At 44.1% G+C, this 12431-nt stretch overlaps 1 protein-coding gene across 1 annotated transcript in view; it reads right to left on the reverse strand.

Moving 5' to 3' along the window:
- EXOC4 (exocyst complex component 4) overlaps positions 1–12431 on the reverse strand; it is a gene marked incomplete at its 3' end in the record, with an annotated part of 44285 nt that overhangs the window by 15492 nt on the left and 16362 nt on the right. The window contains exons 3-4 of the mRNA XM_010011240.1: positions 3698–3882; positions 1529–1638 (exon numbers count right to left, since the gene is read on the reverse strand). Coding sequence (XP_010009542.1) covers positions 1529–1638; positions 3698–3882 — 295 coding nt within the window. The remainder of the gene's footprint in view (positions 1–1528; positions 1639–3697; positions 3883–12431) is intronic.

Genomic DNA, 12431 nt, shown 5'->3' on the forward strand with positions numbered 1-12431 from the left:
GAGCCAGGTAAAAGATTTTATGGTGTGTGGGGCATGAAGAGCAAGAAGAGATCTGCAGAAATGAGAGTTTTTAAGGCAGATGCTCAACTGACTTCTATCAAGTCACTAGTTGAGGATGAAGCCATCAAAGCCTTTCTTTTTCAGGCATTTGGAGTGAAAGGGGCAGTGCAGTTTTCTATTCACAAACTGAGTTCTTAGAGAGCACTGCTGTGGTTCTTACCTGCTGCTTGGACCCCAGAACCTTCATTCAAACACAGTATGAAATAACTGTTTCTTAGGACAAGGCATTTTAAACACCAACATTGCATCAAGCAAATGAAGTTAGAATTTGCTGATTTTAAGAAGTCTCAAATAAGTCAGAAAACACTGACATAGCTGTGCTTTGGGAACGTTAGTACCACTTCTTGCTCTGCTATCACAAGTGATTGATAACACACCTCTTTCTTCTTATACATGTGGGGGAAGCACGCAAAATAATTAGGAATAAGCTAAGAACCTTTCTTAGTTGAAAACAGTCTCACTACTTGTTGAATGGTTCAGGTAAGCATATTCCTGTTCTGACTGAAGCTACTAGATTAAATAGGAGTCCAAGTAAGCATGTCCCTGTTCTGACTGAAGCTATTAGATTAAACAAGGGTCTCACGTCCTGTTCTCAGTAAGATGGAAGAGTCTTGGCCTCATCTCTCCCTCCCATACAGTGAAAGGCAAGAATAAGCAAAAGAAAGGCTCTAGGAGGCAAGAAGGACAAGAAAAAACAGGAACAAGATGATAAGAAGAAAAGGATAAAAGAATAAATCAGGATGGGAAGAGAAGAAAAGATTCTCTGCATTTGAGGAATACTGAAACACTGGAATTTGGAGAAGGGGGAAGAGATGCAGGTCACTTTTCTATTATTCCTTTTATGAATGGGCTAAACAAGCAAATCCCACTTATTAATCCACTGAAACAATGCAAGGATTAATTCTCCTTCTCTGCAGCACTTCCAAAGCCTCATACAAAAGCAGCACTGAAACTTGAGTGTTTCATTCAGTGTTTGCTGTAGTAACAGGAATACAAAGATCACCACCAGATTAGCCTGTGTACAGAGAGATCTTTGGTGGGAGTTAGGAAGTTTCCCCAAGGAAAAGCTTTGACCTTTTTGGCTTCATCACAGCAAAAAAACCCCTTCTGCAGTATCTACACATACATATACCTACATTAAATAGTGTAGAGGAGACCTGTATGCCAACTGAGCTGACTGCAAATCTCTTCTGCTCAAGATATGAAGAACATGACCAAGATCAGAACAGGCACAGAAAACTAAGTGTATTTAATTGAAGCTGACTAGGGGGATAAGGAGGAATAATGATTTCCCAAAAGGAAAATGCAGCTATGGCCAAGTTCTGCCCCTGGACATAGCACTCACTCACTTCAGGACACTGCACAAAGCACTGCCTAACTGTTTGTTTCAGGACCTCCCATTAGCAGCCAGACATGAAGAGGGGATGATGTGCCTACTATGAGGAATACATAGGACTGAAATACTCACTGCTGGAGCTTCCTGGAGTACTGAACTGAGAAGTTTCCAGGAACTTTCGAGGTGTAGATAAGTTAGTAACATCCATAAGAGGTACAGGAGAGGCATCTTTCACAAGTGAACTGTGTGAGAGGAAAGAAAGCAAAGAGTTAACTATTACTTCAAGTTAATTTCTTACTTCAACAACAAATAATCCATTTATTTCTTCAATCCATAAGCCTAAGCAATAGATCTACATAACAGTTTTGATACATGAGGTTTACAACACCTAACTTAAAGCACAAGTCCACAGATAAATACAAGGAGGTGTCTGTATATACACATGGCTTCTGCCAACTAGTCAATCAAGCTTTTCCAGTTTCATAGAATCACAGGCTGGTTTGGGTTGGAAGGGTCCCCTAAGGTTGCTCCAAGTCCCATCCAACGTGGCCACAGGCCTCCTATGGACTTGCTCCAACAGCTTCATGTCCCTCTTGTGTTGGGGAAGCCAGAGTGGATGCAGGACTGCAGGGGGGGGTCTCACTGAGGACAGATTAGAGAAGGAAAATCCCCACCCTCAACCTGCTGCTTGCACTCCTTGATGCAACCCAGCACAGTGGGTTTGTAGTTTCAATTAGAAACCTCCACCCTTGTTCCTCCTTCAAATCCCTTTTCTACGCACACCTATTTGCCTCCCTCTCCAGATGAGTTTTCTTACTCAGACTTTCTACTTGGTCCTTCTGGTAATTCACATAGAATTATTTGCCAAAAATGTGTCATGCTGCCCCAGCTGCGTAATGAAAGGCACAAAGCTGGATGTGGCAGGGGAACACAAGCAAGAACTCGTTTTTAAGGGAGAAGGCTCCTATAATGGAGTTCAGCGTGTTCCCTTAGAGGTCAAAATGCTTTATAGAAGCCTGCAAAGACAAGAGTTAAACTTACTATCCTGCCTAAGAACCACCTGTACTCCCTATACACCTACAATACCCTACTTACAGGGATTAGCTATCCATTCCAGCTCAGCAGTGTGAAATAGAACACACTTAAAATCAATACAAGATACAAACATTATTGCACCCTGGTTAACAGCCAGTCTAGAGCAGCACGCTAAAACAAAGAACAAGCTGTGCTTGATGAAGAGTCCATGTTATCAGCATGGAACGTGGAAAAAGAGAAAACAAGACCAAGATAAGGGGCCCTGTAGTAGTTGTACAGAAGTGCAGTGAATTACTAGTCACATAGTCTGTGTACACCAAAGCTTTGTGTCTGCTTTTAACTAACAGGATGAGTAGAGAAGAGAGTGATGACTTTGCTAGAACCCCCCTTGCTAGAGAGTTCAACTTCAATCACTTCTTCATTTCCTAAATTCATTTAATGTAACTTACTATCTTCTTCTCTTCATTTTGGTAAGTATGTTTTATTCCTTCTCATAATAAAATGCTGATTTATCTTTTCTCTGCATCTTTATCATACAGTGGCTCCCTTTTTCAGTCCCTGCCCTTGTTTAGTCCCTTTCCTACTCTACGTAAGTTAGCTTCCAATACTGCATCACTTTCTTTTGGCCACTATCTTCCTTCCTTTCCTCCCAATAACCCTATTACCTTCAAGCTTAGAATCCACAAAATTAGGAAGAAATAGCCAGGCACCTGTATTTAAACTGAAATTCTACTGATCAGAGGCACCAATCAGGTGAGAAGCTTCAACAACTTCAAAACACCCTAGAAACACCACAGAGCCAAGTCACTGCTTGGGCACTTCAATACTGCAAACTGACTTGTGGGTACATGGAAGTCTTTTAAACCCTGGGCACTTGCTTTAACAGATCAGCCATTTTTCCCTGTGTTCTTCCCTCTACCTGCCTGAGCCTCATGATCATGACATTTGTAGGAAAGGCGTATGCATCAGAGGAGGCTGAGAATGCTAAAAGGACTTGACCTCATTATAATTCTGTGGGAAACAGCAAGAAAACAACAGAATCACTAGGCAGGAGTGAAAGAGAGAGAACAGTGTTCACAGGCTCCAAGAGGCATCAGTTAGTTGGAGCTTTTCTGCTCTCCAGTCACAAGCATGAGCAACTTGCCAAAAATGACTGGTTGAGGTGTAAGTTGATGGCACTCTCCCAAGAAAGCTTCTGCTTATGAAAGGGTGAATGTTGTCCTCTTCCAGACCTGCTCCCCTCAGCTCACATCACAGGAAACCCACCTTAATCTCCCTTTCTCCTTGTTGCGTTGTCCTACTCGGTTGGTTGATTTGATGTAAAGGTGACGGTGTAACTCATCTATCAGGACCAAGTGCATGTTCATCTTCTTGCTGTGGAGCTCCAGCCTCAGGTCACTCAATCCCTCCACCTGAAGAAGGGGACCCTCCAAGGAGTCCACAGCTGACACCTAAAGAAGAACATACATGACAACATTTAAAGGTCAATTCATCCACCTCAGGACTTCTCTCTTTGATTACAGGAATGTCTGAATGATGATTCTATCCATAAACCCCTTTAAAGCAGAAAAGGTTTGAGTAGTATTTCTTCATTTCTATTCCTAAAAGTCAATATATATAAAAAGTGTCCAAGATCTGAACAACTCAGATTTAATGAGCAGTCTTCAAATATTTGAGCATATGTATAAACCAAGTTAGTTAAAACACAGTTGGTTAAATACAAATCAAAGCCCAGATTACCACAAAATAGAGGATTAGCAAGTGGAAAAGCGTTAGAAAAAGACACTGACAATGATGTTTGATTTTCTTTCTTCTTTTCATTACAGAAACACCAACGAAACATTACTGCCAATTCCATAAGCGTGGAGAAAATGGCTCACATTTTATTTGCCTATAGTGATGTCAAGATACAACTGAAAAAGCTTAGGAGGCCTCATCTTCCAGCCGACACAGCAGCTATGTCCATATAACTATACAATTTAAACAGAGCCATCACGATTAATGAAAGCTATTGTTAGTTCAAAGACACTTTTGAACTCTAAAGACCATGGGGTTTTCTAATTGCTCTATTATTAAGGCTAAAATTAAGGCAAATATGCAAACAAGAAAGCAGCAGACAGAACCCAGTAACTTGAACAGGCCACAGACAATGTTCCTCTGCTGCTGTGCTTCCTTAGAGACTAAGAGACATGCAGTGGGCACTGCACTGAGGAACCTGATTTCATAGAGTCACAGAATGGTTTGGGTTGAAGCGACCTTAAAGCTCCTCCAGCTTCAACCCCTGCCATGGGCAGGGACATCTTCCACTAGAGCAGGTTGCTCCAAGCCCCTGTGTCCAGCCTGGCCTTGAACACTGCCAGGGATGGGGCAGCCACAGCTTCTCTGGGCACCCTGTGCCAGCGCCTCAGCACCCTCACAGGGAAAAGCTTCTGCCTCGGAGCTCATCTCAATCTCCCCTCTGGCAGTTTCAAGCCATTCCCCTTGTCCTGTCCCTCCATCCCTTGTCCAAAGCTCCTCTCCAGGTTTCCTGGAGCCCCTTTAGGCACTGGAGCTGCTCTAAGGTGTCCCCTTCAGGAGCCTTCTCTTCTCCAGCTGCCCCAGCCCAGCTCTCTCAGCCTGGCTCCAGAGCAGAGCTGCTTCAGCCTCAGAACATCCATCTGTATCTTTAAAACAAACATGGACAAAAGGCATCAGGAATGATAAATCAGTGCATAAAAGCAATACAACAAATTTGCATCCCTCCTAGTTTACTTGTTTTTCTCACTAGTTAATAAAGCACTTCCACGGTTACTAACAAAATGAAAAATAATGAAATGAAATTAAATCCCTCTGCAGTGTTCAAAACTTCAGAGCTGACATTGTAAGGAACTAGAAATAGCATGTTTTGCACACAGAGATTTAAAATAGATAAAACCCCTAATAACTAAAAGATATCATTAGTAAAAGAGGACATTTGCTGGCACTTCAGGATTTAAGTTTACAGCAAATCTGTCAGCTTAACATTAAAAATTCAAAGCAAGGGGATACAGGAAGCAGACAGCCAAGCTGAGGCCTGCTCCCTCAATACCAGTAAATATTAACTATACCAAAAGAACATCTATCAACGCTGTATTGTTTTGTTTGCCTCCAAATCAAGAATGACCCTGACACAGCTCTGGGGCCATCAGGCTTTTGAAATTGAGAGCAGTTTCTAAGAGGAAGCTGCACTTTCTCCTTCCTCCTAAGAAGTTTTGACAAGAAGTACCTATGAAGTTCTCCTCTCTGCATGGATGATGAGAGTGTGCACTTGATGCCAGGGTTTAGGATTGAGCTTGGTCTTAAGAAAGAATGTTTGTCACAGCATTAATCACAGAGGACTCAACAGGCTTCTCCTAAGCCCACCAACACTGTAACGTCAGCAGAATTCAGGGGGTTCCCATCACTCAACACCAAACACCGCAGAATCATAGAACCAACTAGGTTGGAAAAGACCTTCAAGTTGATCAAGTCCAATCATTACCCCACGACTGCCAAGACCACCACTACCCCTTGTCATAGAATCATATAATGGTTTGGGTTGGAAAGAACCTTAAGATTATCCAGTTCCAACCCCCCTGCCATGAGCAGGGACACCACACACTAAACTATGTCGCCCAAGGCTCTGTCCAGCCTGGCCTTGAACACTGCCAGGGTGGAGCATTCACAACTTCCTTGGGCAACCCATTCCAGTGCCTCACCATCCTCCTTCTTCCCAGTACCTATTTGTGAACAGTTATGGAAGTCTGGCCATAACACATCACAAAAACACAAAACCATCACACAGATGAGGCAAAAACCCAGATTCGGTTCTCGCTAAAAAGCTCTAGATCCAAGTGGAGACAGTTCGGCAGGCACACAGACACAGCTTGGAAACCTTTGGCAGAAGTTTCAGCTCTAATTTTCACCTTCTTCCTTTGGCAGATCAAGTACCCCAAGTTCCTCGATCCCTTTAACACCCCCAGGCACTGGAGGGGAGCTGCAGGCATTCATTGCTGCCCTGAAAGCTGTCAACAAACTCAGCAAAGCAAGAACAAAATCGGGAACAACATTTGTCAAACTGAGAAGCTGAGAGATGAAAATGCAGCGAGGGAAGAACTAAAAGCAAAAAGGAAAGTTATAACAAAAAGGTTCCAAAACATCCAGGAAAAGCATTATCTAAAACACAAGCAACAAAAATTGAAAGCTTTGTACTCAGATCATTCATCTCTTAATTTATCTTCCCAGTTTCTAAACAGTTAGCTGCTCTCAAAATCAGTTAAGACCAGCCTGGGTCCTGGTTTGGGTTGGAAGGGACCTTAAAGCTCCTCCAGCTCCAACCCCTGCCCCGGGCAGGGACACCTTCCACTAGAGCAGGTTGCTCCAAGCCCCTGTGTCCAACCTGGCCTTGAACCCTGCCAGGGAGGGGGCAGCCACAGCTTCTCTGGGCACCCTGTGCCAGCACCTCAGCACCCTCACAGGGAAGAGCTTCTGCCCAAGAGCTCATCTCAATCTCCCCTCTGGCAGGTTAAAGCCTTTCCCCTTGTCCTGTCCCTACAGCCCTGGTCCAAAGCCCCTCTCCAGGTCTCCTGGAGCCCCTTTAGGCACTGGAGCTGCTCTAAGGTGTCCCCTTCAGGAGCCTTCTCTTCTCCAGCTGCCCCAGCCCAGCTCTCTCAGCCTGGCTCCAGAGCAGAGCTGCTCCAGCCCTCGCAGCAGCTCCGGGGCCTCCTCTGGCCTCGCTCCAGCAGCTCCACGTCCCTCTTGTGCTGTTCCCCAGAGCTGGATCAGGGCTGCAGGGGGGGTCTCCCCAGAGCACAGCAGAGGGGCAGGATCCCCTCCCTGAGCTGCTGCTCACGCTCTGGGGGTGCACCCAGCACACGGGGGGTTCTGGGCTCAAGCACACACTGAATCCAGGTCATGGGGAGCTGCTCATTCACCAACAGCCCCAAGTCCATCTCCTCAGGCTGCTCCATCCAGTCTCCCCCAGCCCGTGTTTGTGCTTGGGGTTGCTCTGACCCATGTGTGGGACCTTGGACTTGGCCATGTTGAACTTCATGAGCTCCTCACGGGCCCACATCTCCAGCCTGCCTGGATCCCATCCCTCAATTACAGCTTTCAAGCACATCTTTTAACAAAGAAATGGAACAGTCAGGCATTTAGTGCACTTAAACAAAACAAACCCAAAACCCCCCAGTTTTACACTCAGACCTTTCTTTTTCTAGAAAAAGCTGGAGATGGTTTTGGTGGGGTTTATTGGATGGGTTTATTTGATGGCACTTCTGACACTTCATATTTGCAGCCAGACAAGCTTGAACTCCTGTCCTTGATAAATGGCACTTTCCCAGTGAGTGCACTCTACAGCCACATCTCAACACCAGGCACTCTCAGAGCCTTTTCACTTGAGGCCACCCCACTCCAGCCAGGCCTCACTTAACCACTGTTTTATCTTCAAAGATTTCATTTCCCATTACCAGCAGTTATCAAGAGAAAGCACAAGAGAAAAGCTTTCATGTTCAGAACAGTTTGGGGCTGGAAAGTAGCTGAGGCTCAGTCCAAGTTCATGGAAGTCAAGGTAAGGTCTCCAAGTGGTTTAGGTGGCAACAAGTAGAAACATTATGTTAAAAACCAGAAAGCAAATGTTTTCCCTTCTGTAGTTTTACTAACAGAAAGATGATTTAAGTCCTGACATCAAGCTATGAAGCAGCACCCCAGATGATGTTTCAGAATACATAATATGACATTAAAACCTTTGTCTGCTTCCTGTGCTGGATAACCTAACCACAGACCAGGAGCAGAAGCAACTAAAGTGAAACAAAAGTGTCTATAAAGAATGTATAAGATGAAAAATACACTACAGAGAGCTAACAATGGATCTGTTACAAGGAAAACCTTTCCGAGCTTGTGTCTTACCCTGTTATCCTGGGAAATGCCAGTTCTTAAAACTCAATTTTGGCAAATAACCACACTGTCTTCCCAGGAGCTTTGTCCTCCAGAGCAGGGAGATTAAGAACTAGAGGTGGATGGAAAAGACAGGGAGGCAGAAAGCAGATAGGAAGAGCAGTAACAGTGACAACAGCTCTGTTAACTACTTGGAAGCACAAGCAGAAGTAGTTTATAATTAGCTTTAAAGTCCAAGTATCCATCTGGATCATGCCAACAAACTGGTCAACCATCTTCAGAAGGAGCAAGGTTACAAAGGGACCTGGAAACCCCCCATGGTGGGTCAGCTGAGAACACAGGCAGTGCCACATGCAGCCAAGAAAAACATCATGAGCACCACAAATAAGACTCGAAGACTGTAAAAGTTGAATTCCTAATGGGGACTATCCATTGGCTGCCATTGGCAAAGTTAAATCCAGACCAGAATGTTATGCCCTCACCCAGTGTGTAACAAACCATCACTTCTATTCTGCAAGAGACCCAAATGCACGACACAAATACTGGAAGATGGCAGAGATTTATCTACTGTTGCATCATCCACTCTTTCAACTTGGGCATTCCATTCCAACTGCTTGTTCTTAACCTCTTCCCATTCCAAACCCTGACATGCAAAAGGAGATGTGTGGGAGACAGGCTGCACAAAGCAGCAAAAGCTCAGTGTACACCACAAATACTGCTGCTCCTCAAGTTAGCAGTGACTCCTACAGTTAGAAAACCTTAATTTAGGAGAAAACCCCTAATATTTGGGTTTCTATTTTTTATTATGAATCCTGCTCCTCTGGTTATGATAGAAAGAATAAATCAAGGGAAAAAAAAAAGTGCATTCTAGAGAGAAACCTAAATGTTGGGGGTTGAATGTGTTCAGATTGCTCACACCATTCGTAAACATGAAAAGCTTTTCACGTTTTAAAAGGCAACTGTCTCCCTCTTGAATAACAGGGATTTTGTATTTAAATTGCATCTATAATTTTCCCACTCCTTTATTCCAAAGTTATCTGGAGTCTTCAGCCAGACAGAGCCCTTCACTGCTAATTACTTACATCACCCTTTAGGATTTTAATTTTATTACTTTGAACAATTAAGAATGGGAAAGCCTTAAAGGCTACAACATTTCCACATGAGTTTTAATATGTTCAGTACATTAAAGCAAGTTTGGGATTATTTCAATTCTCCAGCAGCGTTTTGAATGCTCCCTTCAAAAGAAGTGCTGGGAAATGAAACAACTCTACATGTAGAGAAGTACAAACCACAGAATCAGAGTGGTTTGGTTGAAGGGAGCTTAAACCTCCTCCAGCTCCAACCCCTGCCACGGGCAGGGACACCTTCCACTAGAGCAGGTTGCTCCAAGCCCCTGTGTCCAACCTGGCCTTGAGCACTGCCAGGGATGGGGCAGCCACAGCTTCTCTGGGCACCCTGTGCTAGCGCCTCAGCACCCTCACAGGGAAGAGCTTCTGCCCCAGAGCTCATCTCAATCTCCCTTTCCTCAGCTTAAACCATCCTGTTGTCTATTGCTAGAACACCACAGCTTCTGCTTCACAGAGTGTGTTGTATATTAAAATTAAACGGCATTTGAGCCACCTTATGTGACAGCTGCCACTAAGGACAGTGGGGAGGCCAAGGGTTAACCACACCTACCAAAGAGCAATTGCAAATGTACACATGCACAATCCCTATATACCAGGAGAAATGACAGCAGTAGCTCAGAATCATGCTGCAGTCACTGAGTTACACGTCAGCATAACAGCAGCAAACACAGCTTTCAACTCTCTCTGTTAGAGCAAGTCAAAGGAACCAAGTCAGGCACCAGCATTCGTACTGTTGGTAGAATATTCTACCTATCCAGCTTGGAAGGAAGCTCCAGAGGTTTCCAGCCCAACCCCCTGCTCAAAGCAGTGCTGACTTCAAATGTCAGACCAGGCTCAGGGCCCCCGGTCAAGGTCTGAGAAGCTGCAAGCACGAGGATTCACAGACCCTCCACTCTTTTGTTTAACCCCTCTCATGGGGAGGGGTTTTCTCCTTATGTCCAGTAACTTTTTCCCCACAGAAAGTGCTGATAGTTGCTTCTTGTTTGTGCACTTCGGAGAGGAGCCTGGCTGCATTCCTGGAGAAACCTGCTCTAGTGGAAGGTGTCCCTGCCTGTGGCAGGGGGTTGGAACTGGAGGAGCTTTAAGGTCCCTTCCAACACAAACTATTCTGTGATTCCATTGTTCCTCCAACACTTTCAGATGGTCAAAGCAGCAAAAGCCCCACTCTTTGCTGCAGGCTCCTACAGCATCTCCTAATACATTGAGTGCTTCTAACCCCAACCCACCCTGGGGCTTTCCACTGGACTCACTCCTATATGATACATTCCAGTTCCCATTCAAGTAAAGGTACATCCCTTTCCTGCAGAGGGACCCCCAAAACTGGCACTCCAGATGCAGCCTCACAAATGCATAGTCACTTCCCTTAATGTGCTGGCTCTGATCCTGCTAATACCAGAGTGGGACACCCAAATAATAGCACGCAGTGTGACTGGGCCCAATGCTGTGTTATCCAAAAGCCAGTGAGGGAACCAGACCTTCTTTTCGCTGTCACTGCTTCCCTGCACACACACACAACTAAGGGTGCAATTACCACACCACCGCTGCTTTTCACTCCTTATCCTCACTGTGGGAAACATCTTGGATAATGAAGATTAAAGATGCTCTAAAACATGCAAGGGTATCACATTTAAGTAGATTTTCTCCTCTTTCTTTTCTTCCCCCATCTTAGGCTACATTTCCCAAGTAGTTACCTGGTCTTTAATACTCCTATTACCTACTGTGTGCTATTCATACTAACAAAAGGACTAATAAATGTAGAACTGTATATACAGGGGAAGAATTATCACTACAAGGCTCTAGTTAAGACTGATAATGGAATAGAAGCCTTTTCTCAGAGAACTTGAAAATGAGAAGTACAGAAGAGAACTACAAGTGGTTTCATGGGCCAGAATAAGCAGCTGAGGGTCCTTCAAGCCCCTTTCTCATACCTGCCTGGCTTAGCTAAATGGAAATAAGTGATTAATTTGCTTCTGAGGTTGGGGGAGATAATGACATTTGTGTTTGAGTACCTGGCTGTAAAGATCATTATAGGTAAAAGAGCTCCCCAACATTCATCTTTGGCAGTGGCTGGGGTGCAGAGAGGAGCTAGAGCAAGAGAAATCAGCTGGAAGGTGAATTAACCAACAAATATCTGGTGATTCTTCTTTAAAGAGATGATATACCATGCAAATAGTGCCAAAAGAAATAACAGGTAATCCCCACCACCACCTTTATTCTTTATTTTTTAAGAAAGAATTCTCCCATTGAAAGCAACACTGAAATAAATACAAAACCACTGTATTCAGTCATATCATAATTAAAACATTGGCCTGATTACAACAGAATTTGGCTTAAATAATCTGATAGCCCACCTAAATACAAAATCACCTCATTTAACTCACAGTATTGGCCTGGATTACAACAGAATTTGGCTTAGATAATGGTGTCCCTGCGCCCATGGCAGGGGTTACAACTAGATATCTTCAGGTCCTTTCCAACCCAAGCCATTCTGTGTTTCTATGACAGTTATTTTTGATGTTAAAATCTATTTATTATTGTACTCTTTATTACCCTTAGAAAATAAGGCTCAACGAAGCAAGCCTGGAAAAAGAGCTCTGCTTTGTATGAGCAAAAAGATCCCAGTTTAGAGGAAATAACTGTGGCACCAGAAGCTCTCTGCAGCTTGTTTAAAGGTTACAGGCAGTTTATAGCAGGGCTTAATTGCCTTAAAAAGAACATGTAGCAAAACATTTGCTGATTGTAACATTCAGTTGGAAGGGTTTAATATAGCAGTTTAACAAAGTAGAAACTAAGTACTAGTAAAAGATTTGTTAAAACTCTTTGTTCTTTCCTGACTTTGGCCAAAAGCAGGTAAAGCTGCACATTCCCTTAACAGGTTTTTCAACAGTATTAAATCTCATAGAACCCCAGAGTTGTTTGGGTTGGAAAGGACCTTGAAGCTCCTCCAGCTCCAACCCCTGCCATGGGCAGGGACACCTTCC

This window comes from Nestor notabilis, unplaced genomic scaffold (assembly GCF_000696875.1).
Source record: "Nestor notabilis isolate BGI_N333 unplaced genomic scaffold, ASM69687v1 scaffold3313, whole genome shotgun sequence".
NCBI classification, from domain to species: domain Eukaryota; kingdom Metazoa; phylum Chordata; class Aves; order Psittaciformes; family Psittacidae; genus Nestor; species Nestor notabilis.